This window comes from Erpetoichthys calabaricus, chromosome 4, assembly GCF_900747795.2.
Source record: "Erpetoichthys calabaricus chromosome 4, fErpCal1.3, whole genome shotgun sequence".
Classification (NCBI taxonomy): domain Eukaryota; kingdom Metazoa; phylum Chordata; class Cladistia; order Polypteriformes; family Polypteridae; genus Erpetoichthys; species Erpetoichthys calabaricus.
This window is the reverse complement of record NC_041397.2, coordinates 55,140,580-55,167,505: the sequence shown is the minus strand read 5'-3', so window position 1 is coordinate 55,167,505 and position 26,926 is coordinate 55,140,580. Positions and strand designations below refer to the sequence as shown.

General features: G+C 38.2%; 1 protein-coding gene across 10 annotated transcripts in view; it reads right to left on the bottom strand.

The window, feature by feature from the left end:
* Window positions 1-26,926, bottom strand: part of phldb2b (pleckstrin homology-like domain, family B, member 2b) — a 313,692-nt gene that overhangs the window by 38,877 nt on the left and 247,889 nt on the right. For 7 of the 10 annotated variants that reach the window (XM_051926504.1, XM_051926502.1, XM_051926505.1 and 4 more), the window contains 2 exons: window positions 21,411-21,425; window positions 6,444-6,651 (listed from right to left, as the gene is read on the bottom strand). In XM_051926504.1, the coding sequence (XP_051782464.1) occupies window positions 6,444-6,651; window positions 21,411-21,425 (223 nt within the window). The remainder of the gene's footprint in view (window positions 1-6,443; window positions 6,652-21,410; window positions 21,426-26,926) is intronic. The other 3 variants (XM_051926503.1, XM_051926507.1, XM_051926506.1) reach the window with 1 other exon arrangement.

Sequence of the window (26,926 nt, the reverse complement as noted above, 5' to 3'; positions counted from 1 at the left end):
ATATAATCGGACATATACGAGCATGGCATTAGATGTTAGTCAAAGACTGAAGAAAACAAAAAATCAAATTACAAACTAAAATTTTAATAATCTGAAAGTTATATAATGTTTAAAAAGGAAAAAAGCTAAAAATTTAAAACAAACATACAATGCAACAAATGTCTGTGTCAAGGCAAAAGTAAATAGTTTAATATTATAATTAATTGTTAGATAATTACCCTAACATATTCGAAGAGGTTGCACCTGCAGACCAGTACACCTCACAGATAAAGACTGCTCCGTTTCAAAGTCAGCAAATATATCCAAACTTCAAAGGGTGAAATCAACTAAAGCAAGAATTCATATTACAAAGTCATCCTCAGATGTTTGACCAGCATCACTGACCAAATGAGAAAAGATCCATGATGACAGAAATTACTGTTAGAGATAGTGAATTCTCCTGAAGTTCTAAAAGAACCGTTTCCTTTTTCCAACTAATTACATTTTCTGTAATATGACTCTGTGTGCCCTTTGGTCATAGAGTCTGTATAAAGATATTCTGAGTAAATGCGTTAACCCTTGTGTGTCAAGTCAGAAAAAAACTCGCCAAGAAACTGATACAAGTGAAAGTCACACTGCTTGAGTGTTTCAGTAAAAACTGCTTTGAATTGAAACCTAATTCATGTCTTTTTATTCAAAATGCAACAGAATAAGAACAAGGAAACAAATAAGCAAACTAGGTTCAATATTTGAAAAAAACCTCTTTTCAACATTTGTACTGTTGCATTACATTTTTGTTAATTTAAACAAATTTTTTATTTATATATATATATATATATATATATATATATATATATATATATATATATATATATATATATATATATAGGGCGGCACGGTGGTGCAGTGGGTAGCGCTGCTGCCTCGCAGTTGGGAGACCTGGGTTTGCTTTCCGGGTCCTCCCTGCGTGGAGTTTGCATGTTCTCCCCGTGTCTGCGTGGGTTTCCTCCGGGCGCTCCGGTTTCCTCCCACAGTCCAAAAACATGTTAGGTGGATTGGCGATTCTAAATTGGCCTTAGTGTGTGCTTGGTGTATGGGTGTGTTTGTGTGTGTCCTGCGGTAGGTTGGCACCCTGCCTGGGATTGGTTCCTGCCTTGTGCCCTGTGTTGGCTGGGATTGGCTCCAGCAGACCCCCGTGACCCTGTGTTCAGATTCAGCGGGTTGGAAAATGGATGGATGGATATATATATATTAGTATATATATTGTGGGATATGGCCGGCTGTTCATCCCGGCCAATACCTCCAGGCCGCCAGATGGAGCCCTCCCTGTAGCATGGAGGTGACTCGAATGCCAGCAGGGAATTATGGACAATGGAGTTTCTATTCACAACCCTGCTGGATACCGGTTTGGCCACCAGAAGACGCTACAGGGAGGCTCAAGGACTTATATATTCCCTATAACCCGGAAACACGTCTTACTAATGGCGAAAGAGGAAATGACGTACTTCAGGGATGAAGAAGAGGAATTTTCACCGGACCCAAAGTGCTGAATAATCACATGGACCGAGGGATCAGAAGCACTTCCGGATCATGAACTATAAAAAGGACTGTGGAGATCCCAGGGTTGAGCTGAGTTGGGAGGAAGGGTGGCTACGCGTCTGGGAGTGGAGGATTGTTTATTGATTATTGTATTGTTTAATTTATGAGTATTGTGGAGTAGAGGGTGCTTGGTGCACATTATTATTATAAAATAAAGCCATATTGGACTTTTATCTGGTGTCTGACAAGTGGTCCGAGGGTTCAAAGGAGCGATAGCGCCCCCTATCTGTCACAATATATATATATATTCATGGCATTCGTAGTCTGAATCACAATCTGATTGTATGGGTGGTTACCTACCAGGTAAGGCTTATGGTTGGTCAGCAAGTTGGCTAACATCCGCCACAGTGCCCTCTTTCAATTGCGAGAAGCAGATCATAGAATGCTTGAAATAGTTTTACTGTCAAATAATGCAAAGAGTACGCAACACGTGTTTTGCCCTAATTCTGGGCTCATCAGGCGTACAACACTCACTGCACCCCCTCTTGGGAATCGAACCTCGGATGTGACCGTCAGAGGCGAAGCCTCTTACATTGCGCCACGCCGTGTGGTTCATTTATTTGACAGTATGTAGATCAAGGTAATTACATTCATGGCATTCGTAGTCTGAATCACAATCTGATTGTATAGGTGGTTACCTACCAGGTAACGCTTGTGGTTGGTCAGCAAGTCGGCTAACATCCGCCACAGTGCCCTCTTTCAGTTGCGAGAAGTAGATCATAGAAATAGTTTTACTGTCAAATAATGCAAATTGCTACGAAAGTGCGTCCTGAAGCACGATTGCCACATCTACAGAAGACTGCTTATCCGTTCCAGGGGCAATCGCAGGCTTACAGCGCTGCAGTGGAGAGCTGCAGAAGCAACTATGAACCGATCGCGGTCACGCTATAAGCGTCTGTCATTGATGGGTAATGCAAGGAGCATTATAAATGCAGGGAACAGTATTACATGGTCACTAACCTGGTCCCGACCCTGCCTGTTTGCTGAGTCTGTGTATAGGAGAGTGGTAGATCCCACTACAATAAATAAATGTGCTGTTCCCGTTTCAAGCTAAATAAAGCTGGTTTTGCTAAAGTACTGAGACTCAGCCTCGTGTTTTGGGGTGCAAGACAGTGACTCATGCGTATACATAAATAAATAAATAAATAAATAAATAAATAAATAAATAAATACTTATGGTTACTTATTGTGGAGCATTTGCATCTGGGATGTGTTATGTTAAACAATACTACAGTAATCCCTCCTCCATCGCGGAGGTTGCATTCCAGAGCCACCTGCGAAATAAGAAAATCCGCGAAGTAGAAACCATATGTTTATATGGTTATTTTTATATTGTCATGCTTGGGTCACAGATTTGCGCAGAAACACAGGAGGTTGTAGAGAGACAGGAACGTTATTCAAACACTGCAAACAAACATTTGTCTCTTTTTCAAAAGTTTAAACTGTGCTCCATGACAAGACAGAGATGACAGTTCTGTTTCACAATTAAAAGAATGCAAACATATCTTCCTTTTCCAAGGAGTGCCCATCAGGAGCATATAAAGTCACAGAGATAGAGAAAAGCAAACAAATCAATAGGGCGAAGCACCGCAGCACAAAGCTGTTGAAGGCGGCAGCTCACACCCCCTCCGGCAGGAGCAGACAAAGAGAGAGAGAGAGAGAGAGAGAGAGAGAGTTTGTTTTTCAAGCAAAAATCAATAGGTGCCCTTCGAGCTTTTAAGTATGCGAAGCACCGTGCAGCATGTCATTTCAGGAAGCAGCTGCACAAAAGATAGCAACGTGAAGATAATCTTTCAGCATTTTTAGACGAGCGTCCCTATCGTCTAGGTGTGCGAACAGCCCCCCTGCTCAATCCCCCTACGTCAGGATCAGAGAAAGTCAGCGCAAGAGAGACAGAGAAAAGTAAGTTGGGTAGCTTCTCAGCCATCTGCCAATAGCGTCCCTTGTATGAAATCAACTGGGCAAACCAACTGAGGAAGCATGTACCAGAAATTAAAAGACCTATTGTCCGCAGAAATCCGCGAACCAGCAAAAAATCCGCGATATATATTTAAATATGCTTACATATAAAATCCGCGATGGAGTGAAGCCGCGAAAGGCGAAGCGCGATATAGCGAGGGATTACTGTACTTCTTTACAGCAGCTGGAAAATCGAACCATTCAACACTATTACAGTCCACTTAACTTGTCCATGGTTCTATTAGGCAACTGCTCCTCCCTCTGGTAAGTCTCCCAGCAATTGCAAGTTTAGCACTGCAACTAATCTAGAATGTTTCTGCTTCTTTACTAGTGTATTTTGTTTATCACAGAAATCTCACTATTGATCTGCATTATCTCACCATGATCTACATTAGCATTTTTCCAGTTGTTAGAAACTTGATACTAACCTTGATTTAGTGGTCCCCGCTGCACTACTCTGTACTTCAGTAATACTAATCTCTGGTATCTCTGCAAGTCCCTCTTAATTTATCATAGTGCTTCTGCTTGTTTGTCAGGTAGCTCAACTTTCTAGATGAATTGTTTTGTAGTTGTTGTTCCCAAGCTAAGGAAGTATCATCCTATAAACACCAAAGCTAACGCCAGTACTAATGTTAACGGATCTTTTGTAAACCTGTCTTTTCACAAAGCACTCTGAAGCTGCCGACACTTTTTATCACTTGTCTCTTCTCTATCAACAGAAGAGACAGCACATAAACAGAAGAATAGATGGTTCACAAATTGTATTGTTTGTTATGGCATTTGAATCTTCACTGTTAGGGCTATCATTCTGACATCTTTCAGGCATATTCTCATTGTAAGAAGCGAGTGAGAGAATGCGACTTGGATGCCAGAGGGAGGAACGGAAAGGGAGTAAGAAAGCTGCTAACATACAGACTGGGTTAAAAAAGGGTGTGAGAGAGAGAGAGAGAGAGAGAGAGAGAGAGAGAGAGAGAATAAGTGAGTGAGCAAAAAGGCAAATAAACCCAACTTGAGTTAAAATGCTGACTTTTTCCATCAGTCATTACTAAAACTGACAGACAATGCAAATGATCTCATTTTGCATTGCAAAAGTGATTATAATCTAGTACTACACATGCACTTGACACAGGTTTTTAACATAAAAATGATCCAGTGATAAACAAATGAGCCACATGTATACCATAAAAATGTAAAAGTTATTTGTATGTTGGGGAAGGGAAGGTTAGACTCAAAAAATTTCAGATATGTAGCCTTCATCATATGTCAAATGACAACTTTACAGAACTACAAAACCTCTTTATTACAAGACATAATTCACATAGTTACCTTCTCTACAGATCTGTATTTTTCTTTATTAAAACTCTACCACCTCTGCAGGAATTAACTGGACTTCAATAATGAAGCACTAATAATGAAGATATTCTTTATCAACAAAGTATTCAATTCTCATATGAGGACAGTGCCTTCAACCAATGAGGAACATCTACACAAAAAGGAGCATCAGAAATCAAACCCCCATTACAACTGCCCTCCCTTTCTACAGTGATACTCTATCACTTTTAAGAGTCATTAAACAAAGCTTACCCATTTTATAGATAAATCCTTCCACAGGAGCAGTTTTGCCAGTAATCTGCCTTGATCTCTTTATGTTGACAACTTAGCTTGTCTGCAGCTAACTTCATAAAGCAAAGCCAAGATACATGTGGGGTAGTTTTAGTTGCAACAGGAAACAACATATCACTTACAAATGTCACCAACAACATAATTGTAAATGGTTCCTCTGGGGATTTTAGTAAGCATGTCTCCTGCCTGTCTAAAACTCTTATTCACTGCATTTCTTTCAGAAAGTGCTAAGCTATTTATGTAGTCGAAACATGGAGAAAGAATTTCATATGGTTTCAAGGAGCATGTTGCAGCCAATTAAAAAAATCATAAATAGCCTATTGCACAACATTTCACAACTCTTGGTCATAGCCACAATGATCTATTTTTATTCTCTCACAGGGTTTCAAAGATACCTTTCAAAGACAACCAGAACAAGCCAATCTCATGAACAAGCCTAATTTCACATTCACTCTTGTCCCGCACTCCTTATGTCTCCTTCCGGCTTGTTCCCTCTTTCCTATGTAATCTGTTTTTTTTCCTTCACAGTAACAAATTAATGAATTCTACAGAGGCAAAATGTTAGGTCTCTCATCATCTTTTCCCCTTTTCAACTTGGGAATAGCTTTTGCTTGTTTTCCTTTTCCACATATACATTAACATAGCTCCTCACATATATATAACTTCATGGATAATAAGAGTTTCCAGAAATAAAATGAAAAGAGATAACAAGCAAATGTAAGGACATCCAAAAAGCAATATCACAGCTATATCTTCAGCTATAACACTAGTTATGTTAAAAAACCAAATGATTTCAAAGCACTGACTGCTGTAAATTTTCCTCTATACTAGGAAGAACGAATTCAGGATTTACCACTTCAATTTACTGTGCACTTCCAGGCAAAGAAATCTTTGGTGGTGATGGTGTTGGCATAGGTTGTGGATGGAAACACTAATACATAAATTCAAGCAAAATATCATCAACAATCTCTAAACTAAAAACTTTCATCATGATTTGTGGAAGAAAGTCTTTTTAGAAGCCTCAGATTTTCTACATCTTAGTGATTCTGTAAAAATCAACATTAGGAAATCTGTAAAAGCAATGAGCAGTTCACATTTTTGTTGAAGTGCCCTAATGAGCATCTTAACCTTTGGCCAGCTGGGGGCAGATTAGATTCTTTCTTGTCCAACATGTCAAGCTTGTTACTGATGCCATGTATTACAAATTGTCCCACAAAATCATGACAAATTGACACTGTTTGTGGTTGGAAACTATAATCAAATGCTAGAAATGTAACATTTACCTTGAAACATTATCGGGAGAGCAAGCAGAAATGCTGGTTTCCATACTGTCAGAGCTATCGATACTCAGTGTATCAAATGCACGTTCCTTGTATCCGTTGTCAGCATAATGGAAAGAATCCAAATAAACATTAGATTCAGATGCCGTTCTGTTATAAAAGTCAGGCAAACGTTGTCTTTGTTCTTCACTCATATGGTCATGATTATGCCCTAATGGAAAATGGAAAGAGAGGGGGAAAGAAAAAAGGTCGGTTACACTGTTTTTGAAGTACTTAGGATGCATTACCCCATAGCACAGAGGAAATATAAAGAAGCATTTGGCATGTGGAATAAAAAGGTGCAAAAGTGTATAATGTTAAAAGTGATATATGTTTTATGACTTCAAGGCTACCCTCTAAAATTATTTTATGACATTTCACAGAAAGAATATTACACAGAAACAGCATTTTACCAAAGATTAAAAGGATACACCCTCTCTAATTTCCACCTTAATGCCAATCACTTAAATAAACAAAGGTTGCATCAGAACTTTTTAACTTTTTTGTTTTTCAAGGACTAGTTTTAAATGCAAAGAAAATTAAGCAAATTAGAGATTGTAAATAAGAGATAGAGCAAATAGCTTAAAATTAAAATTTAGAGCAGCAGACTTAAAAACAAGAATTTCGAATATAAAGCACAATAACAAACTTTTTTAAGCATTCATTTGCCCCATAAGCAATGCTGTTGGGCATTAGATGAAAAACAAAGGCACTGAAACGTATCTAATATTAGCTGTGTTGCCTGGCTTTAGCAATGGGCTTCATTTATATGTAGTGTCATCGGTCAATCTGATGTTTCAGAAATACTATGTAATTACTGTAAGTGCTTTGTGTATACAAAATTTGTATTTTTTTTTAACCAGGAGCTAACATTATTAGTTCACTTGAGCTGCTTACTGTTAAACAAGCTATATACAATTGCCCTTGAGTGGAACATTTCTGCTGTAGATCAATTCCCGATTTTCCTAGTGACTTGACTTTTGTTGATGGTCACTGCAAATCAGAATTTTACAAGAAAGTGTATTCATTTGAATTGAAACGCGTAGTCAGTAGGAATACCTTGATAGTGTTGGTGTGAAACAGACTGTAGCAGACTCTGTAGTAACATTGTAGTGAATTTCCCCTTGGGATTAATAAAGTATCTATCTATCTATCTATCTATCTATCTATCTATCTATCTATCTATCTATCTATCTATCTATCTATCTATCTATCTATCTATCTATCTATCTATCTATCTATCTATCTATCTATCTATCTAAGGACTTTGCCAATAGCAGTGTTCGACAGATTAATTCAAACCTAAAAACAGATACAAATCTTGAATCTCCATTAACATCAAAGCCTAAAATTGGTAGTGCCTAATTACACAGTGGGTTCTAAAAAATTGCCAACCGTATCGGCTCCAGAAAAAAATTACACTTCTATCTGTTCAGTCATAGCTTGGCTCATTAGTTAATTTTTTAACTTCTAAAGTGTTTAATGTTGATTGGTACTACAAACTTAATGACAATATGCAGGTGAACAACTGTGTTGACTTTTTCAAATATGTAAGGCTATGCACGGAGAAAAAAAGTAGTATAATTAGTTTATCTCAGATTTATTGTCACATATGATGTACATAGCAAAGTGAAGTGAAGTTCATGTTTGGCCAAGAGCATTATGCAACCACTATTCGTCTGCTCAAATCTCACTTCGTTGATTATGTCAAATATAACATTACAATAGGCAAAACAGGTGAGTTTCATTTTTTAATACATTATGCTTCATGTGCAAATTTGCACACGAAAGACCTGTGATGGGGTCAATTTGTGCAACATAGGGGTGTGGATGGATCAATTTAAAGGTGTGGAAGGAAAGAATTTGAAACAGACACTCTCCACTGGAATGCCCCGATTTAAGCAGTAAAATACAGGCAGGAGAAAGCGTCAATCGTTATTCTTTATCTAAATCTCGCAAGAGGCAACAAGTGCATATCTTATTAGCAACATGTTACAAAGAAAAAAAGTATCCTCTGCACTATATTTGTACAATTCTTTGATTAGGTCACTTCTCAAAAAAGGAATTCATTACATAATAAGAAAACTTTTAACATGTTTGGTTACACCTAGTTGTTAATGGGACATGGCAAATGTTGATACCTTAAATGACCACAATTTGATTGATAGTCCTGTTAGCTATAGGATGTATGTGTCATTTTAAATGTATTATTTTTATTTTCATTTTAGGAGACTGAGTTCTGTCCAGATTTATCCTGTTTTTAAAAGAAAGAGGAAGATCATCTAATTTTTTTAAGCTTCAGCTGGGTTCAAAACAGGAAACAGTACTATAGAAGAATGGTTATGCCATTAATATAAAATTTTCTTTTAAGTGGTTACATAAAATAACAAGAAATACATTTATCATAGTGAATAATAAAATAACAGCATCAGCTTTTAAGCAAAAGCTCAGAAGGATATGAGACTCAGACACATGCTAGGTGCACATTGGACCAAGATTCAAATTCAACTCTTACAAAGACATCATTACAGGCAGGTGTTGGAACATTGTACCACGAAAACTAAATGCTGGAGTAACATTTTTAACAACCTAATCTAATGAGCAAGCACAGCTTGTGTATTAAAAAGCACAACACATGGAATTTTATCATAATAAAACCTCCTGGAAAGATACATGTGCCACATACAGTATTGACAGTTAAAACTTTATTTGTCCCCAGGGAGACATCTAGTTTTTACTGAAGTTCATTAAATAAACAAACACATAAATTGAAAAATAAATATGTATATACACACAACCATGGTCCAAACACACACACACACATATATATATACCAGAATGACTAAACAGGAAGAAAATGTAAAAACGTCTGACTTGGCAATCCCAGTCCCAGTGAGGCATTATACACATGTATTACTGTTGGTATACAAAGGAGCCCAAGTAACACTACCTGATATACTTCTACTGTATAATTTGTTGTCTGAAAGTTCTAAGTGTTAGTGTGTTAGAGAGAGGATGTGCAGCACTGTTTATAATGATACTCAGTTTTGTTTTAATTCTCTCCTTCTCTACTACCTCCAGGGGGTACAAAGCAAGGTTATTATAGTTTTGCCTTTTTAAATTAGTTTTTATTTCTAAATTTTCTTCTGACTTTACTTGGAAATTCAGTTTAGTTTTAGCTTTCATTCATTTTGTATTTTTACTTTTAATTTAGTTTTTATTTCACAAAGACATTTCTATCTTATTTTTATATCTGTTAGTTTCAGTTTTATTTTTTAGAGCTACTTTGGAGTTTAGCTTTGTGTCACAAACAGACAGAACTGTACACTTAACGGGTTTGGATATGAGTTTAATGTTAGAGGAAGCTTATTACACTACATGGTTTATTATCTAGTTTTGTTTTTGTCTGATAAAAACAAGCATAATCATAACCAGATACTGAATATGAACACTTGTATGTAATTTTATAATTTTTAAAATATTTTACATGTTCTTTTTGCTGAACAAATGTGCGTTGACTGTTGGCACTTTCATCTTCTATTTATAGCCCAAAATGGGCCAATTTATAATGAAATTTAGGTGAATATTTAAGGTTTCAGGGTTTTCTTACTTTAAATGTCTACAGCACACAACATGTCCTGCTCAAAGACAATGTGCTTATAATGAATGTCTCCAATATTGCATTCAAAACTATCCCGTACTGGTCTTTGTTATTTTCTAACAGTCATATTGATCTCTGATCTCAGGCACATACAATTTATAAACATAATTTTGCCACCTGTAAGCCTTAAAAATCAGAAAATAGATTCTACTGTGTTCAGACAGGTGTGATCATGAAAATCATGGGGGCTTAGGAAGAACGGGGCTTTTAGGCTTGAATGAGTGTCCAGACCCCACCTAACTGTATTGAGGGAAAAAAAGAAAAGCAAGCATGTAGTGTCAAGGTTAGGGGTAGTGAGACTTGAATAATCCATGTATAAGAACAGTAAACCCTTAATGAGCAGAGCAAGAGCAGGTAATGGGTGTATGGACGGCCACAAAACGACAAAGACAGCAACAGAGATTGGGAACAATATATACATTTCCTAAACCCATTTCTAAAGACCAGGATCACAGGAAAACTGGAGCCCACCCCAGCAGGTTTGGATGCAAAGCAGGAAAAATCACTGGTATGCAATATGTATGATATGGCTGATATTAAGAACAAAAAGTGATATTTCAACTATGGGGAACAAATATTTTAAAACATAATTCTGCTACTGGATTATTTTCACAATATCAGGTATTTTGAGCTGTGAATGTAAACTAAAAAGATAAATTAATAAATATAGAATAAATACAAAAATATGATGATTTTAGTTTTCGTTAGCTATAATATCTTTGAACCAAAGTCTGCCTCTTTAATTAGCTTGTTGATTCTGTGGTGACATTAGAAAGTTATTATGTTACCAGCTGAGAACACTACAGCACAGAAAATTGCACTGGCCATCACAGAGTTGTAAAAGATGTGAAGGATGTCACTATCCACATTAAAGGAACACAGTCTCCTAAGTAAAACACCCTGCTCCATCTTTTCTTATATAGATCCTCTGTGTTCTGGGACAAGTCCAACCTGCCATTGATGTGGATTACCAAGCACTTGTTGGAGCACAACACCTCTACAAATCCACTCCTTGAATAGTGACTGGACACAGAGATTTGTGGTGCGGCAAAAGTCAATAACCAGTTCCTTGGTTTTGCTGATGTTAAAATTCAGACAATTCTCTTGCACTAAGAAACAAAGTCCTTTGCCTGACTCCTGTACTCATCCCCAATGTCAATACACCCCATAAGCTCAGAATGATCTGAGAATTTCTGCAAGTGACCTGACCTGATGTTACATTTATTGTCAGAGGTATACAGTGAAGAGAAAAGGAGACAGGACCGTTCCTTGTGCTGCTCCAGTGTTGTTCAAATCTGTACTAGAAACAATCCTTGAGTCTCACAAACATGCGGTCTGCCAGACAGACAGTCCATTACCTAGGACACCAGAAGCTCATTCACCTACAGATCTGTGAGCTTACCCCTTAACAGGGATGTCTGGATGGCACTGAAGAAATCAGAAAACATAATCCTCACAGTGCTGCCATCTTTGTCCATGTGAGAATAAGCCTTGTGGAGCAGACAGAGAATTGCATTTTCCTCTCCAATCTTTGTCCAATAGGCATAATGCAGTGGGTCCACATAGTCTACCACAAGAGGACTCATAATGTCTTCTTGATGTGAGACATATGTGCCACTGGTCTGTAGTAATTAAATAAAAATGAAATTGCCTTCTTTAGGAACAGGAACAATGCAGGATGTTTTCCACAGCAGTGGCACTTTCTGGAGCCTTAGGGACAGGCTGAACTGGTGAAAGAGGAAACCACAAAGTTGGTCAACCCAGGACTTAAGAACTTCAGGACTGACTCTATGTGGTCCAGCAGCTTTTTATGCATGCAGTTTTGTCATTTGTCTCCTCACTTGGTCTTCAGCTATGGACAACCCATAGTAAAGATCAGAGGTAGACTTGCTGGCCATTTCAGTTGACAAGGCATGAGTTGTTGACGTAGCAGGGAAGGTTGTGGGAGACTGTTCATTGGAATAAGGTGGCACAGGGAGGAAAAATCTTTTTAAAAATTGGTTCAGGGCATTAGATTTGTCCACATCCCCTTCTAGCACACAAGCTTGCATACTGTAATAAGAGTAACATATCTGAAAAAGTAGTAACTTGCATAACTTACAAAGTTGATCTCCTATATCAGTTTTAACAAATTTGGACAACTGCAGCTTCAAACAAAATATTGTGGCAGGCAAAAGGCATTCAGACATCTGTGCTCTGGTACCTATAACTTAATGTGAAAGAAATTTCTCTAATTAAGACATTATAATTTTCTTACTATTGGCCTCTACCCATGTACCACTAAACTGATTTTCATATTTTCTGGCTAAAATCTCCTGTATGTCTAGGAATCTTTGCTCATATAGACTTAAAAAATAATATTAGTCATCAATTATTTAAAGAAATCATAATAAGGTCTACCTAGACTTTTCTCATAAGTAATTGGTTCATTTTCATACTCAGATTAGACCAAGACTAAGATTAATGACCAAAATTCAAAGCACTGTGGATGACACAAAATTTTGCCAAAAATCCCTACATGTCATTAGCAGGGACTGAATCTCTGGTTGCAGATAAAAAGAACTGAATAGAGCACAGCATCAGTAAATATTACAAGGGTGGAAGAATGTGGCACAACCAATTACTATTGTGAGGAGTCTAAATACTTATCAACTCTGTTAGAACTAAAATATGCTGTTAGCACAAGATATCCAATACCAATTAATTTTGTGTTTAATTAAAAAAAAATAAACAAAAAGAAACAACTGAATGGAAGAAGATATTGAAATGTTATTTATACAAGATCAGTAAATATTATTTGTATCCCAACAAAGCTTCAAAAAACTTTAAAATACTGTAGTCTGAATACTTTCACAAGACTTCATTTTTTTCTTTTTTTGGCAAAGAAAAAAAGAAACAACAGTATAAACTATGTGTGCAGAGAGACATCTAAAATTAAAAATTGTGTCTTGGCTCCTTCAAAGTCTAGATTGTGATAAATGTGCGGGACATTCTGAAAATGTCAGTAACCAAAATGATTATTATAATAGTTTATTTCTAAAGGTATTTTGCTGTACTGAAAATGTATTTCAATTGTTGCTTATGCTCATTGTGCAAAACCAGCGCATACTTTTTGGTACCATTCTATAAGTCTGAACACCCACTTAGAACTTCTTTCCATCATTATACAACCAACATCCCAAAATGTATAATCTTGAAGGCTAAAGGTACAATTCCCTATTTCTTCCTCTTCATTTTGGGTCCAAATCAAATGATGAAACCAGCATATAGTCCCTCAGATGACCTTATCATTTTCTTCACTGTTACTCTCAGTAGAGGTTATTCATGGGTGTGCAGTGTGAGGATAATTGTTTAGGTCTGTGTTGCTAATTTTAAGATGTTTTGCTGATTGTCTGATATTGGTGGTAGTCATGAAGGTCTTTCTCCACACACACATGAATACCATCTATTTAGATTTCCTCCTTCACAATAAATTCAATCATTGGCCACTGTCAAAATGACAGAAGCCTGTGTGGTGGATTGCCGGCTTTCGATTCTGGTTCTCACCCCCAGGCCGCCAGGAGGAGCTCTCCCAACAGCGTGAATGTTCCCCAAGTTCCAGCAGGGCCTCATGGACTATGTAGTTTTTATACGCAGCCCTGCTGGATACCTTGGGGGCCACCAGGAGTCGCTGTAGGGGGACTCGGAGGCTCTTATGTGCCCTATAACCCGGGAGTACGTCATGGTCACGTGACAGGAAGATACGATGTGCTCCCGGGTTGAAGAAAAGGACTGTTTACCCTGACCCGGAAGGGATAAGGAACTGTGGACGGATTGGACAGGAACACCTCCGGGTCAGGGTGTATAAAAGGACGATGGGAAATCCCAGACGTTGAGCTGAGCTGGGTGGAAGGGTGGCAACGCGTCTGGGAGTGTGGAGGATTGATTATTGTGTATTGTTTAGTGATTTATTATTGAGTATTGTGGAGAGGAGGGTGCTTTGTGCACTTTATTATTAAAATAAATATTCATATTTGGACTTTTACCTGGTGTCTGACGTCTAGTCTGAGGGTTCAAGGGGTCACGGAGACCTCTATCTATCACACCTGTTATATATTTTCTCTCGCTTGGGTACAAACATGTGATTGAGGGAGATGGAGTAATTTTACATTCAGGTGTGAGACAACAGATGAAATAATTATCAGCAATACTTTACATATCATTCCTCTCAAGCATTTCTTGGTAATTCAAAATTTATTTTTGATACAACTGTAAGGTTTTTTGCATGTTAGGGCAATAATTAACCCTAAACTGACCCAACTGTGATTGTGTCAATATTTCCATGTGCTTTTTGATGAATAGACATCTTTTTAAAGGATGATGACTCCATAAAATTGAAGACAAAGGGGTGGATGAATGAATATATGCAATGTGAAAGTCTGTGTTTTCATATTTTATCACATAAACATTCACATGCATATACAGCATTTGTTTACATCTGCAGCTTAGGTCCGGTTTATACTTCATGCTCAGAACGAGCATGCATCATGGCTGCCCGCGCATTCCTGGCATTCATTTGATGCATCCTCTGAGCACATCCACAGAAATTAAAGTGACACATGCGCAAGTTGCAGTACCAGAAAAAAAAAAATAAAAAAATCGGGGGGCCGCAGTGTGCTCGAATTGGATTGTGACGTCAGAATTGTTTACTATCAACAGGTGACAGCAAGCCGCTTTGCAGATCCTACAGGATTACTATGCGTGCTTTGATGTTTGTTGAATAGTTCAATTTGATGAAGAAAATCATCAAACTTAAATGCTGACATACAAAATGTATTTGTGGTGCTTTTCTTAATCTGTTTCTTGCACAGACAATACAACTGTCGCATATTCCCCAATTGTAATGATGCAATACATTTTAAAGGTCTGACAAACCATCTTCTGTGGCATCTTTTTTTTTTTTTGTACTGTCTCAACAGCATCAGAATTACACAGAAGTGTATTTCAGCCACAGAGAAAAAAATAAATTACGGACCCAGTGAAGAAAAAAAGGACTATTTCATCATTAAAGTGGAAATTTAGACTTTAATCACATACTGTAGTTTATTTTGTCATTAAAGTAGAATGTCGTAAATGTCATCTTAAAACTGACCCAGTTGTTAATCGCTATATGCTTCTGGGAGATATTGTGCAAAGGTGTCCTGGGAATTTAATGGATGTTTCAGGTAATTCACTACACAGTGAAGCCGAACGTTGTTTTTTCACTGTGATGACGTCTTGCACTGCCACCTGATGAAATCCTCCAGATTTACATAAAGTATGCATGCAAGTTTAAACAGTACACTTCTTGCGTGGCAGTAGCGTCTGCAGGGACAAACGTTGTGTGATGTATAAACCCGGCCTTGCTATGAAAAAGTCTAATCTTTACCATTAAATATTTCCACTACACCCACCTAATCAAAGTCAAAATGACAGTTATGAGAATTATTTGAAACCTATGCTTGCAAATTAAGAGGACATTTCACAAAGGAATATAATAGGTTTAGGTATCAGACTCCATGGGGTATTTTTATGGCTTTAACTCACTCCAAGGTTCTGGGAGGCAAATTCCACATATATAACAATAAGATTTTGTTTGAAAATAATGTATTGTACAGAAGGAAAAATCAAAGAGGAAAAAATAAAGTCCAGGTGACATGAAGTTCAGAAAAACAGGTAACCCACTGAACAAGACATGTTTTGAGAAAGTATAGTACAGTGATCCCTCGCTATATCGCGCTTCGCCTTTCGCGGCTTCACTCCATCGCGGATTTTATATGTAAGCATATTTAAATATATATCGCGGATTTTTTGCTGGTTCTCGGATTTCTGCGGACAATGGGTCATTTAATTTCTGGTACATGCTTCCTCAGTTGGTTTGCCCAGTTGATTTCATACAGGGGACGCTATTGGCAGATGGCTGAGAAGCTAGATTGCTTACTTTTCTCTCTCTCTTGCGCTGACTATCTGTGATCCTGACGTATGGGGATTGAGCAGGGGGGCTGTTCGCACACCTAGACGATACGGACGCTCGTCTAAAAATGCTGAAAGATTATCTTCACGTTGCTATCTTTTGTGCAGCTGCTTCCTGAAACGACATGCTGCACGATGCTTCGCATACTTAAAAGCTCGAAGGGCACGTATTGATTTTTGACTGAAAAACAAACTCTGTCTCTCTCTCTCTCTCTGCTCCTGACGGAGGGGGTGTGAGCTGCCGCCTTCAACAGCTTTGTGCCGCGGTGCTTCGCATACTTAAAAGCCAAACAGCCCTATTGATTTGTTTGCTAGAGATTGTTTTCTCTATCTATGTGACATTCTGTGCTCCTGACACGCACTCCTTTGAAGAGGAAGATATATTTGCATTCTTTTAATTGTGAGACAGAACTGTCATCTCTGTCTTGTCATGGAGCACAGTTTAAACTTTTGAAAAAGAGACAAACGTTTGTTTGCAGTGTTTGAATAACGTTCCTGTCTCTCTACAACCTGCTGTGTTTCTGCGCAAATCTGTGACCCAAGCATGACAATATAAAAATAACCATATAAACATATGGTTTCTACTTCGCGGATTTTCTTATTTCGCGGGTGGCTCTGGAACGCAACCCCCGCGATGGAGGAGGGATTACTGTATTGGCAAAAGGCAACAAAAGATAATCTTATGGACAGAGCATTAACATGTGGGATAAAGTGACATACTGGTAAAGATTATCCATATTCTTTTAATTAATTTACTTTCATATCTATCCATCCATCCATCCATTTTCCAACCCGCTGAATCCGAACACAGGGTCACGGGGGTCTGCTGGAGCCAATCCCAGCCAACACAGGGCACAAGGCAGGGAACCAATCCCGGGCAGGGTGCCAACCCACCGCAGGACACACACAAACACACCCACACACCAAGCACACACTAGGGCCAATTTAGAATCACCAATCCACCTAACCTGCATGTCTTTGGACTGTGGGAGGAAACCGGAGCGCCCGGAGGAAACCCACGCAGACACGGGGAGAACATGCAAACTCCATGCAGGGTGGACCCAGGAAGCGAACCCGGGTCTCCTAACTGCGAGGCAACAGCGCTACCACTGCGCCACCGTGCCGCCCACTTTCATATCTAAATTCAATGAAATTTAAACTGCATTAAAATAAAAGTTAGTTACTTCACAAAACTTAACTATTTTGACATTAATAGTACATCTAAAAATAAACATGCAATGAAGGCAAGCATAAGACACTAATCAGGATCTGTTAAACCTTATTGTACAGAAAGCATGCACAGTTCCAAATTACTCTGAACATAGAATCTTCTAATTACTGATTCCAGGTAACCATTTCTCTTGGTCTGTCATTAAATATAACCACACTCCAAATGCAAACACAACAGCTGCAGCCTGTGGAAAGTGATTTCAAAACCAGCAATCTAAAGCCAAACAACTGACTATTGTACAGTGCATCCGGAAAGTATTCACAGTGCATCACTTTTTCCACAGTTTGTTATGTTACAGCCTTATTCCAAAATGGATTAAATTCATTTTTTTCCTCAGAATTCTACACACAACACCCCATAATGACAACGTGAAAAAAGTTTACTTGAGGTTTTTGCAAATTTATTAAAAATAAAAAAACTGAGAAATCACATGTACATAAGTATTCACAGCCTTTGCTCAATACTTTGTCGATGCACGTTTGGCAGCAATTACAGCCTCAAGTCTTTTTGAATATGATGCCACAAGCTTGACGCACCTATCCTTGGCCAGTTTAGCCCATTCCTCTTTGCAGCACCTCTCAAGCTCCATCAGGTTGGATGGGAAGCATCAGTGCACAGCCATTTTAAGATCTCTCCAGAGATGTTCATTCAGATTCAAGTCTGGGCTCTGGCTGGGCCACTCAAGGACATTCACAGAGTTGTCCTGAAGCCACTCCTTTGATATCTTGGCTGTGTGCTTAGGGTCGTTGTCCTACTGAAAGATGAACCGTCGCCCCAGTAATGGTCAAGAGCTCTCTGGAGCAGGTTTTCATCCAGGATGTCTCTGTACATTGCTGCAGTCATCTTTCCCTTTATCCTGACTAGTCTCCCAGTTCCTGCCGCTGAAAAACATCCCCACAGCATGATGCTGCCACCACCATGCTTCACTGTAGGGATGGTATTGGCTTGGTGATGAGCGGTGCCTGATTTCCTCCAAACGTGACGCCTGGCATTCACACCAAAGAGTTCAATCTTTGTCTCATCAGACCAGAGAATTTTCTTTCTCATGGTCTGAGACTCCATCAGGTGCCTTTTGGCAAACTCCAGGCAGGCTGCCATGTGCCTTTTACTAAAGAGTGGCTTCCGTCTGGCCACTCTACCATAAAGGCCTGATTGGTGGATTGCTGCAGAGATGGTTGTCCTTCTGGAAGGTTCTCCTCTCTCCACAGAAGACCTCTGGAGCTCTGACAGAGTGACCATCGGGTTCTTGGTCACCTCCCTGACTAAGGCCCCTTTCCCCCGATCGCTCAGTTTAGATGGCCGGTCAACTCTAGGAAGAGTCCTGGTGGTTTCGAACTTCTTCCACTTACGGATGATGGAGGTCACTGTGCTCATTGGGACCTTGAAAGCAGCAGAAATTTTTCTGTAACCTTCCCCAGATTTGTGCCTCGAGACAATCCTGTCTCGGAGGTCTACAGACAATTCCTTTGACTTCATGCTTGGTTTGTGCTCTGACATGAACTGTCAACTGTGGGACCTTATATAGATAGGTGTGTGCCTTTCCAAATCATGTCCAATCAACTGAATTTACCACAGGTGGACTCCAATTAACACTAGAATTACCAGAGTCTACGAAAAACTTGTAGATCCAGCCCACCTTAAAACCGTTCTCACCTCTCTTTTGTCTTCTAAATGTGCCGATTAAGACGAGCAGCAAAAAGCAGGCTATTCCATCCGCCACCATCGCAAAACGTTCACTAAGTTTTCCCAGCTCATGCCTTGTTTGATTATCTGGGAGTGACTGAACTTAAGTTTTAGAGTGGAAATAATAGATCGTTATTTGGAACACACGCATTTCATGTGTGTTCCGTTTCTACAGTAATCTGTGTAAACACATTGTTAAAACAGAAACTTTTTCATATTTTAGTAATAAATGTTACAAAATGTAGGCATAAACTATAGAATGTGTGAAGCCTGACGGCCAAACATCAAATAAACACTTTCACAAAAGGTTCAAAGATGTAACAATACCTACCGTGGCGTAACACTGAGATTTGCTTTCTCTGAGCATGGCAGCCCTGCTGCGCCGTAGAGACCCGAGTTCGATTCCCCGCCAGGGAGGATGTGTTTTTTTTTTTCTTTGTAGCCTCAAATGGACATAAAATGTATAAATTGGTATGCACTGTAAATCGTTAAGTTTAAAATGTCGATCGCGGTTATTTCTGTTGATTAATTCATGCTTTTTTACTTAGAGTCAGAACAGGAGCTTATTCAGCTTCTGATCTGACTCTAAGTAACAGCGCCAGTATAAATCACACCCAATCTGACGCTGTTCGTTTTCAAATAATATTGCATTATTTCTGACTGGTACTATTCGCGTCATAAAATGATTTCTTCAAAACGTCACATATATTTGTTTTGAGATAATGAATAGAGCTGCAAATTACAGGTGCTTGTTTAGTGTAATAGGAACCAAAGCACAGAGAGGTGTGTACACTGCAACACAAGTACACATGTCGTAAATGTAGGAAAGGCGCTCCTTGGGTGAGCTATAGCGCGTCTTTATGTGAAAACAGCAGTGTCAGATGGGGAGTGTCTGATGATTGTATATAGCGCTGAAGTTACTACTCTTTACTATGCTTTCCTCTGCATGTCCTGGAGTACAAAAGAAACAGCATACAGCAACATGTGGAGACTGGCAAGATTGGGGGGAAAAAACACGCGGCCATATGTATAGTGATACACTGCAGAGCTATAGCGCGTCTTTATGTGAAAACAGCAATGTAAGATGGAGTAGGGAAGGATCCTGAATGTGACTGAGAGAAAAGTGAATAAAAAAAAAAAACCAAAGCTAATCTTAGCTAAAAAGCTAAGCTGTTACAGACTGAAATCAAATGTATCTTTTTATTCTAAAATAGTTAAAATAAGAGAAGTTCACTTCTCAAAATGGAATCGAGCAGGATTGAATTCGTGACCTTTTGATTCCTAGTCAGCAACTGATACTGTTGCACCACGGGGCCGTCATAGTAAATGAGTGTCAATGTTGCACACTAAGGCGGCTTTTTTTTCTGCAGTCATATTTTTGAATAAAAGCGCACTTGTTCTGTTATATTTCTACCTTTTGTGAAAGTGTTTCTTTGATATTTGGACTTCAGGCTTCATACATTATATAGTTTATGCCTACATTTTGTCATTTACTACTAGAATATGAAAAACGTTTCTGTTTTAAAAATGTGTTTACACAGATTACTGTAGAAAACGGAACACACATGAAATGCGTGTATTCCAAATAACGATCTATTATTTCCACTCTAAAACTCCACTTCACTCCCAGATAATCAATCAAGGCATGAGCTGGGAGAAGTTCGTGCACATTCTAAGTCAGTGGGGGGATGGAATAGTCGGCTGTTTGCTGCTTGTCTTTATCTGCACATTTTGAGGACAAAGGACGCTGGCGGAGAGGTGCGAACAGATTTAAGAAGCGATTTAAGGTGGGACGGATCTACGAGTTTTTTCGTAGGCTCTGGTAATTCTAGTGTTAAGCTGCAGAAACATCTCAAGGATGATCAGGGGAAACAGGATGCACCTGAGCTCAATTTTGAGCTTCATGGCAAAGGCTGTGAATACTTATGTACATGTGCTTTCTCAATTTTTTTATTTTTAATAAATTTGCAAAAACCTCAAGTAAACTTTTTTCAAGTTGTCATTATGGGGTGTTGTGTGTAGAATTCTGAGGAAAAAAATGAATTTAATCCATTCTGGAATAAGGTTGTAACATAACAAAATCTGGAAAAAGTGATGTGCTGTGAATATTTTCCGGATGCACTGTATCTGTCAATATTAAATTTAACACAGAAGATGATTTAATTGAATCACATATACAGCAGACTGATTTTCTTCAGTATAAATAATGCCAGCCAAACAAATATTATTGAGTACAAGAAACAGCAATAACAGAAAAATAAATGGTCTTTGTGGTGATTTATCTTTCAGAAAATTAGTCATCCATGCATACAAATATTATTGTATTGATTCATGCTTCTGGAGAAAGTCATTGTATTCACTGTACCTTTTTTGGACTTCACTGAAAGCCATGGTATATAAAAAAAGAAAAGAAAAAGACAGAGAAGGCAAGTGTAAAAAAAGGTGCCTGGAAAATTAAATAAAGGAGTTATACATTTTGTTTTAGACAAAGAATTAAGAGAGTGTGGATTTATAAAACAAAAACTATTTAACATCAGAAAGATAACAGATAATAGTAAAAATATTTGCAATTCAAAACACCATTATTTAACTGACCTCTTAAGGAATTATTGTAGAAGATTGCCCAGATGAGTTTGATAATGTAGTAAGTTGTAAATTATCTTTCCAGACTACTAAACCATAAAGATTGGGGGACTCATTCAGGTGCATCATAATGCATCATTACTATTAACCATCAAGGTTGGATAAGATTTATAAACTTGACAACTGGGCTCATCTTAAAACAAGAAAAATTAACAACCTCACCAGAGAAACTGGCAGGAAAAAAGCTGAGAAGTTTAAAAAGGCTGTTGTATTTGCAGAAGAATAATTCTCTGTTTTGTAAGATTACACATTTTGAGCTAAGTTAAGACAATTTTAGTACTTATACAGCATTATCATGGGCAAACAGTCACCAGAGACGTTGACCCCATTTACCTTTCTTATTCTCCAGTTGTTGACAGATTTAGGTTTCATGGTCCTAACAGCTTTAACTTTACCATGGACATTACATCTTCTACACAGTCATACCTCATGACAAAGGTCTCGTCAGCCTCAGACAGGCATTCAACAGATGTCCAGTCCAGAATCCTCCCATGAACACTTTCACCAGACCGGCAGAACTGTTTTTTACCCTTAATGCCTTGTTTTTTGATAACTTTTTTCACCAGGTCAGTGGCATTGCAGTGAGTAGTAGAATGGGACTTAACTAAGCCAACTTCATTGGCTAGATAGAAGAGCATTTATTTTCTTCCTACCTAGGCTTTGTACCAGACCTGTACAAAAGATATTTTGATGATAGTATTGGTGTCCCTTCTTGTTCCAGAAGACAGCTACAGGAATTCATGAATTATGTTTCTAGTTTTCATCCATCTCTTTTCTTTACATTCAATGTTTGTATCTCAGCTCTGCCATTTTTAGATATAAGGTTTTCTATTAACTTTACAGGACTTAATGCCTCTGTCTATTACAAGCCAACTGACTTGCACAGTTACTTTCCTTACAGCTCCTTTCATTCTTGGCATATAAAAAAATCTCTCCCTCTTTCACAGTTCCTTAGACATTGCCGCCACTGCAGTGATGATGGTGACTTCTGTAATGAGTTTCTTCTATTGTTGTGGACCAGGCCCTCAATCAAGCCAAGAGTAGACCTCATAACATCCATTCTAAGAGGATCCAAAATAATGAAACCAGCATCTCACTGGTGCTCCTGTTCCATCCTAACATATTCCCAACCTGAAACCTTTGAGCTGTTACAAGAGCTGCTGTGTTATTTGCATGTACATCACCAACAGTACCCTTGTATCTGGTCTGTTTGATGAATTCAATATTAAACAGGCCTTTTGCCAGTCTAACAATCTTATTTACTGCATTTCATGTCAGAAGTGTATAGAGCCATTTACATAGGTGAAAGCCTATGCAGACTATGCAGACCATGCAGACCATTTCATAGGCAAATTTGAACCGTTAAAATTAAAGACCTTACAAAGCCTATTGTAGAAAATTCATATCGCTTGATCATAGCCACACTGCTCTCCCTGTCTACGTTCTTTCACAGGGCTTTAAAGATACTGTAGAAGAAGAATGTTCTCCTCAGCACCATGTATTTTGTGTGTTTAGTAAATTAGAATTTTTATAATAACTATTTTGTAACTTGCCAGTGAGAGACGCTTTGGCTTATGAACTAACAAAAATATGTTATTCCAGGGTTCAGGAGAAATAGTGTCCACATGAATAAAATCTAAGCTGTTTCTTGTCTTCCCTTTCTCAGAGTGAATGTTTCAGGGACAAGGTCACAAGGCTGCAGAAAGTACATGTAGTTTATGCAAAGGCGTCTCTCCTATGCTTAGCTTTGAGAACACAGATAATGCTTAGCTCAACAGACATATTGATTAACTTTACTGTTTTGATAAGGATGTTCTTTGTCTTATTAATCATGAGATGCTGAAGTATAAAAAACCCCTCCTGGCTTTTGATCAGGGTTCAATTGAGCTTTGCGGCAATAAGTTATGCTCTTTTGAATCTCTACTTACTGTGACTCCGAATGAATAAACAAGAGAATTGAGAAAAAATATTATCTGCCTGCTTTTCAGTGTGCCTTTTTCGTCCACAATACTTTTCAAAGAAAAAAAGAAGACACTAAGCTTATTCTCACACTGGGAACACAAATATGAACTTATATAAGTTATATATATAAACTTTTCAATCTCTTAATTCATCTTCTCTAATGGGTGCTTTTCATACTAATTTTTACCTTTTCCCCTTTCACCTGGTCTGGTTTTGTTCCCTTCTTCCTGTCCTATATATGTTACCTGCTTTTTCCTTCTCACTTGCGCACCTGAGGTCTCATGTATAAACGGTGCATACGCACAAAAACGTTGTGTATGCCTGTTTCCATGCTAACTTCGAGATGCATAAAAACTAAACTTGGCGTAAAGCCATGCACATTTTCACTGTAGCCTCGCCCGTTGCGTTAGCAAGTTTCTGCTTGGATTTGTAAACTGGCGGCATCCAGCGTCAAAGCAATGTTACTGTTTTTGTGGTCTGCTTTTTATGATCCTGGTTTTATTAAATACACTGAAATTAATTGCATATTGTTTACAAATTTAATTCACTTGATTGTAATAATTCTGTAACAATACAATGGTGCATGGAATGGCCAAAATATTCCAACTACCATTGCTGCTTTGTTGTTGTTAGAAGATATCACAAATGGAAGAATTAGAAGAGAGCTCATATTTACAGATGATGTTGACTGACTTCTAAGTCAGTTTTGATTTCCAAGAGTTATCCTCTTGGAGCTGTGCGCTGAACTGGTGCCAGCTTTACAAAGGCAGACTTTAAGGAATTGTACTCTACCTGCTCCTTTGCAAGTTCTGTCCATAGGTGCTTTTCAACGTGAACTTGCTGACTGATCAGGTATTTCTCAGTCATCACTGAGTCGCAACATGTCAGCTGTATAGGATGGTATTATCCACTTGTCATTCACATGTACAGTATAAGATATCCTTACACTGTCGTTGAACAGGGAAACATCAAAGAGCAACTCCCAACAACATCCAGTTTTTCCAAATTAAATTGGAGCGTTCAACTGCACACACATTGCTATTGCAATGGCGCTGGACAAGTTACGTCAGCCAGGGATGAATCACCAAAAGAATGAGCTGGCATTACATCATATATAGCAGGAGTGCCTATATAAATGGCAGCTCTGCACAGTTTCAGGTGTTTTTTCCAACTAGTGCGGCAAAAGGCAAACAGTACTTTAACACTAGAATTACCAAAGCCAACGAAAAAACTTGTAGATCCGTCCCACCTTAAACCCCTTCGCACTTCTCCATCAGCGTCTTTTGTCTTGTAAATGTGTCGATAAGCAGCAAGCCGCCTGTCATCACATCCCCTCCACCGCCACACAGTTTTCTCAGCTCAAGTCTGTTTACCTGTGTGTCAGTTGCTTAACAGTTGTATATAGAATATATAGAGTATATATGGAAATGTATAGAGTTGTACTGAGAAGTCAAGCAAAATGACACCTTTTATAAATACTATATCGTTATTTGGAACACATGCATTTCATGTGTGTTCTGTGTGTACAACAATCTATGTAAACACATCGTTAAAACAGAAACATTTTTCATGTTTTAGTAATAATTGACAAAATGTAGACATGAAGTGTATAATGTGTGAAGACTTAAGTCCAAATATCAAATAAACACTTTCACAAAAGGTACAAATATAACATAACAAGTGTGCTTCTTTTCAAGAATATAACTGCAGAAAAAGAACCCGCGTTAGGGTGTGACATTGACACCCCTTTGATACGACCGCTTCGATGGCGCAACGGTATCAATTGTTGACTGATAATCGAAACTTAACGGGTTCAACCCCATGATCAGCGATCTACAACACTTTTATACTGTACTGCTTTTGCAATTTCAGTGACAATGAGCCAAAGTGTTTGTTTCACTGAACTAATTTGTTTCTAATACCCACTATTACGGTGATCTCCATTTTTATTGTCAGTCCAACTCCTCTGACATAAAAGAAGCTGGAGTGAAGTGCAGTATGGATACTTCAACCTTAATTTACATGTCCTACTTCTTACTTTAGGTGGATTGGTTCTCATCTAATCTATTATAATACATTTTTCCAACTTCTAAATTGTATTGCAGTGGAATGCAATACGGTCACAGAAAGCTACGAGTCAAGGTTGTACGAAATATGCAGGCCAGAAGCTTCTATTTCCAGTGGTTGGTTTGGGAAGCGGGAGAAAGGAAATCATGATTTTTGATAGCTATAATTTAAACATTTTATGGTGTTTTTGGTAAATACATAAATGGACTTATTTATCAGATAATAGATTCCAACAACAGTGGAAGTATATGCAGCATACATAATGCTTTGATGATTAAACTTCCTAGTACTATTTACTTTCAAGACATTTAATCACTGTCTACTTACAATACATTTGCATGCTCAGTAATAGTATAGTTTCTCCTGTCAAATTAAAAACTGTGCAATTCAGTGGGGCTTAATCCAAAAGAAAATTTAGAAAAATTAGGACATTACAATAATGGGGGTTCAACACAAAAGAGTCACTGAAGAATAAAAAGACCACCAAAACAAATGTGAGAATAAATATGTTTCATGAGAGAGCAATAAATAAACTACATGTCACTAGTCTACTGTCTTAAGCTATTATACTGCCAAAAGCAAATGAGAAAGCTATTGGAGGTCAGTGAAAGGGCAGTAAAAAAATAAAAGTAGTGCTTGGGAACATTTTTGACAGGCATGATAAAAAATCAGACAATTTAACAAAATAGACAGAGTCAGGTGGAGAGAGAAAGCAAAAGATTCTCTCTCTCTTTCTCTGTAGTTAATAAACTACTCGAACCCGCATCTGGCCCAACTACCTCTTCTACTGAAGTCCGTGAGGAATTCCTCCACTTTTTCCATAACAAAATTAAAGATCTAAATAATTCAACTAACATAAATACATCATCTGTTTATATCTCTCCCTGTTTTCCCACTCCATCCAGCTCCTTCTCTAAGTTCTCACCAGTCACATCTGCGTTTCTTAATAACCTGCTTTGTAAGATGAGACCGACTACTTGTGTACTGGGTCCCATCCCCAGCACACTACTTAAATCCTGCCTTCATGCCATAATCCCGACTGTTACAACAATAATAAACTCATCCCTCGACACTGGGTTTGTACCGCTCACTTTTAAAATTGCTTCTGTAACCTCAATGTTAAAAAAGTCTGGTCTTGATGCTGACAATCTTAACAATTTCCGGCCTATTTCCCACTTACCTTTCCTGTCAAAAGTTCTCAAGCGTGTT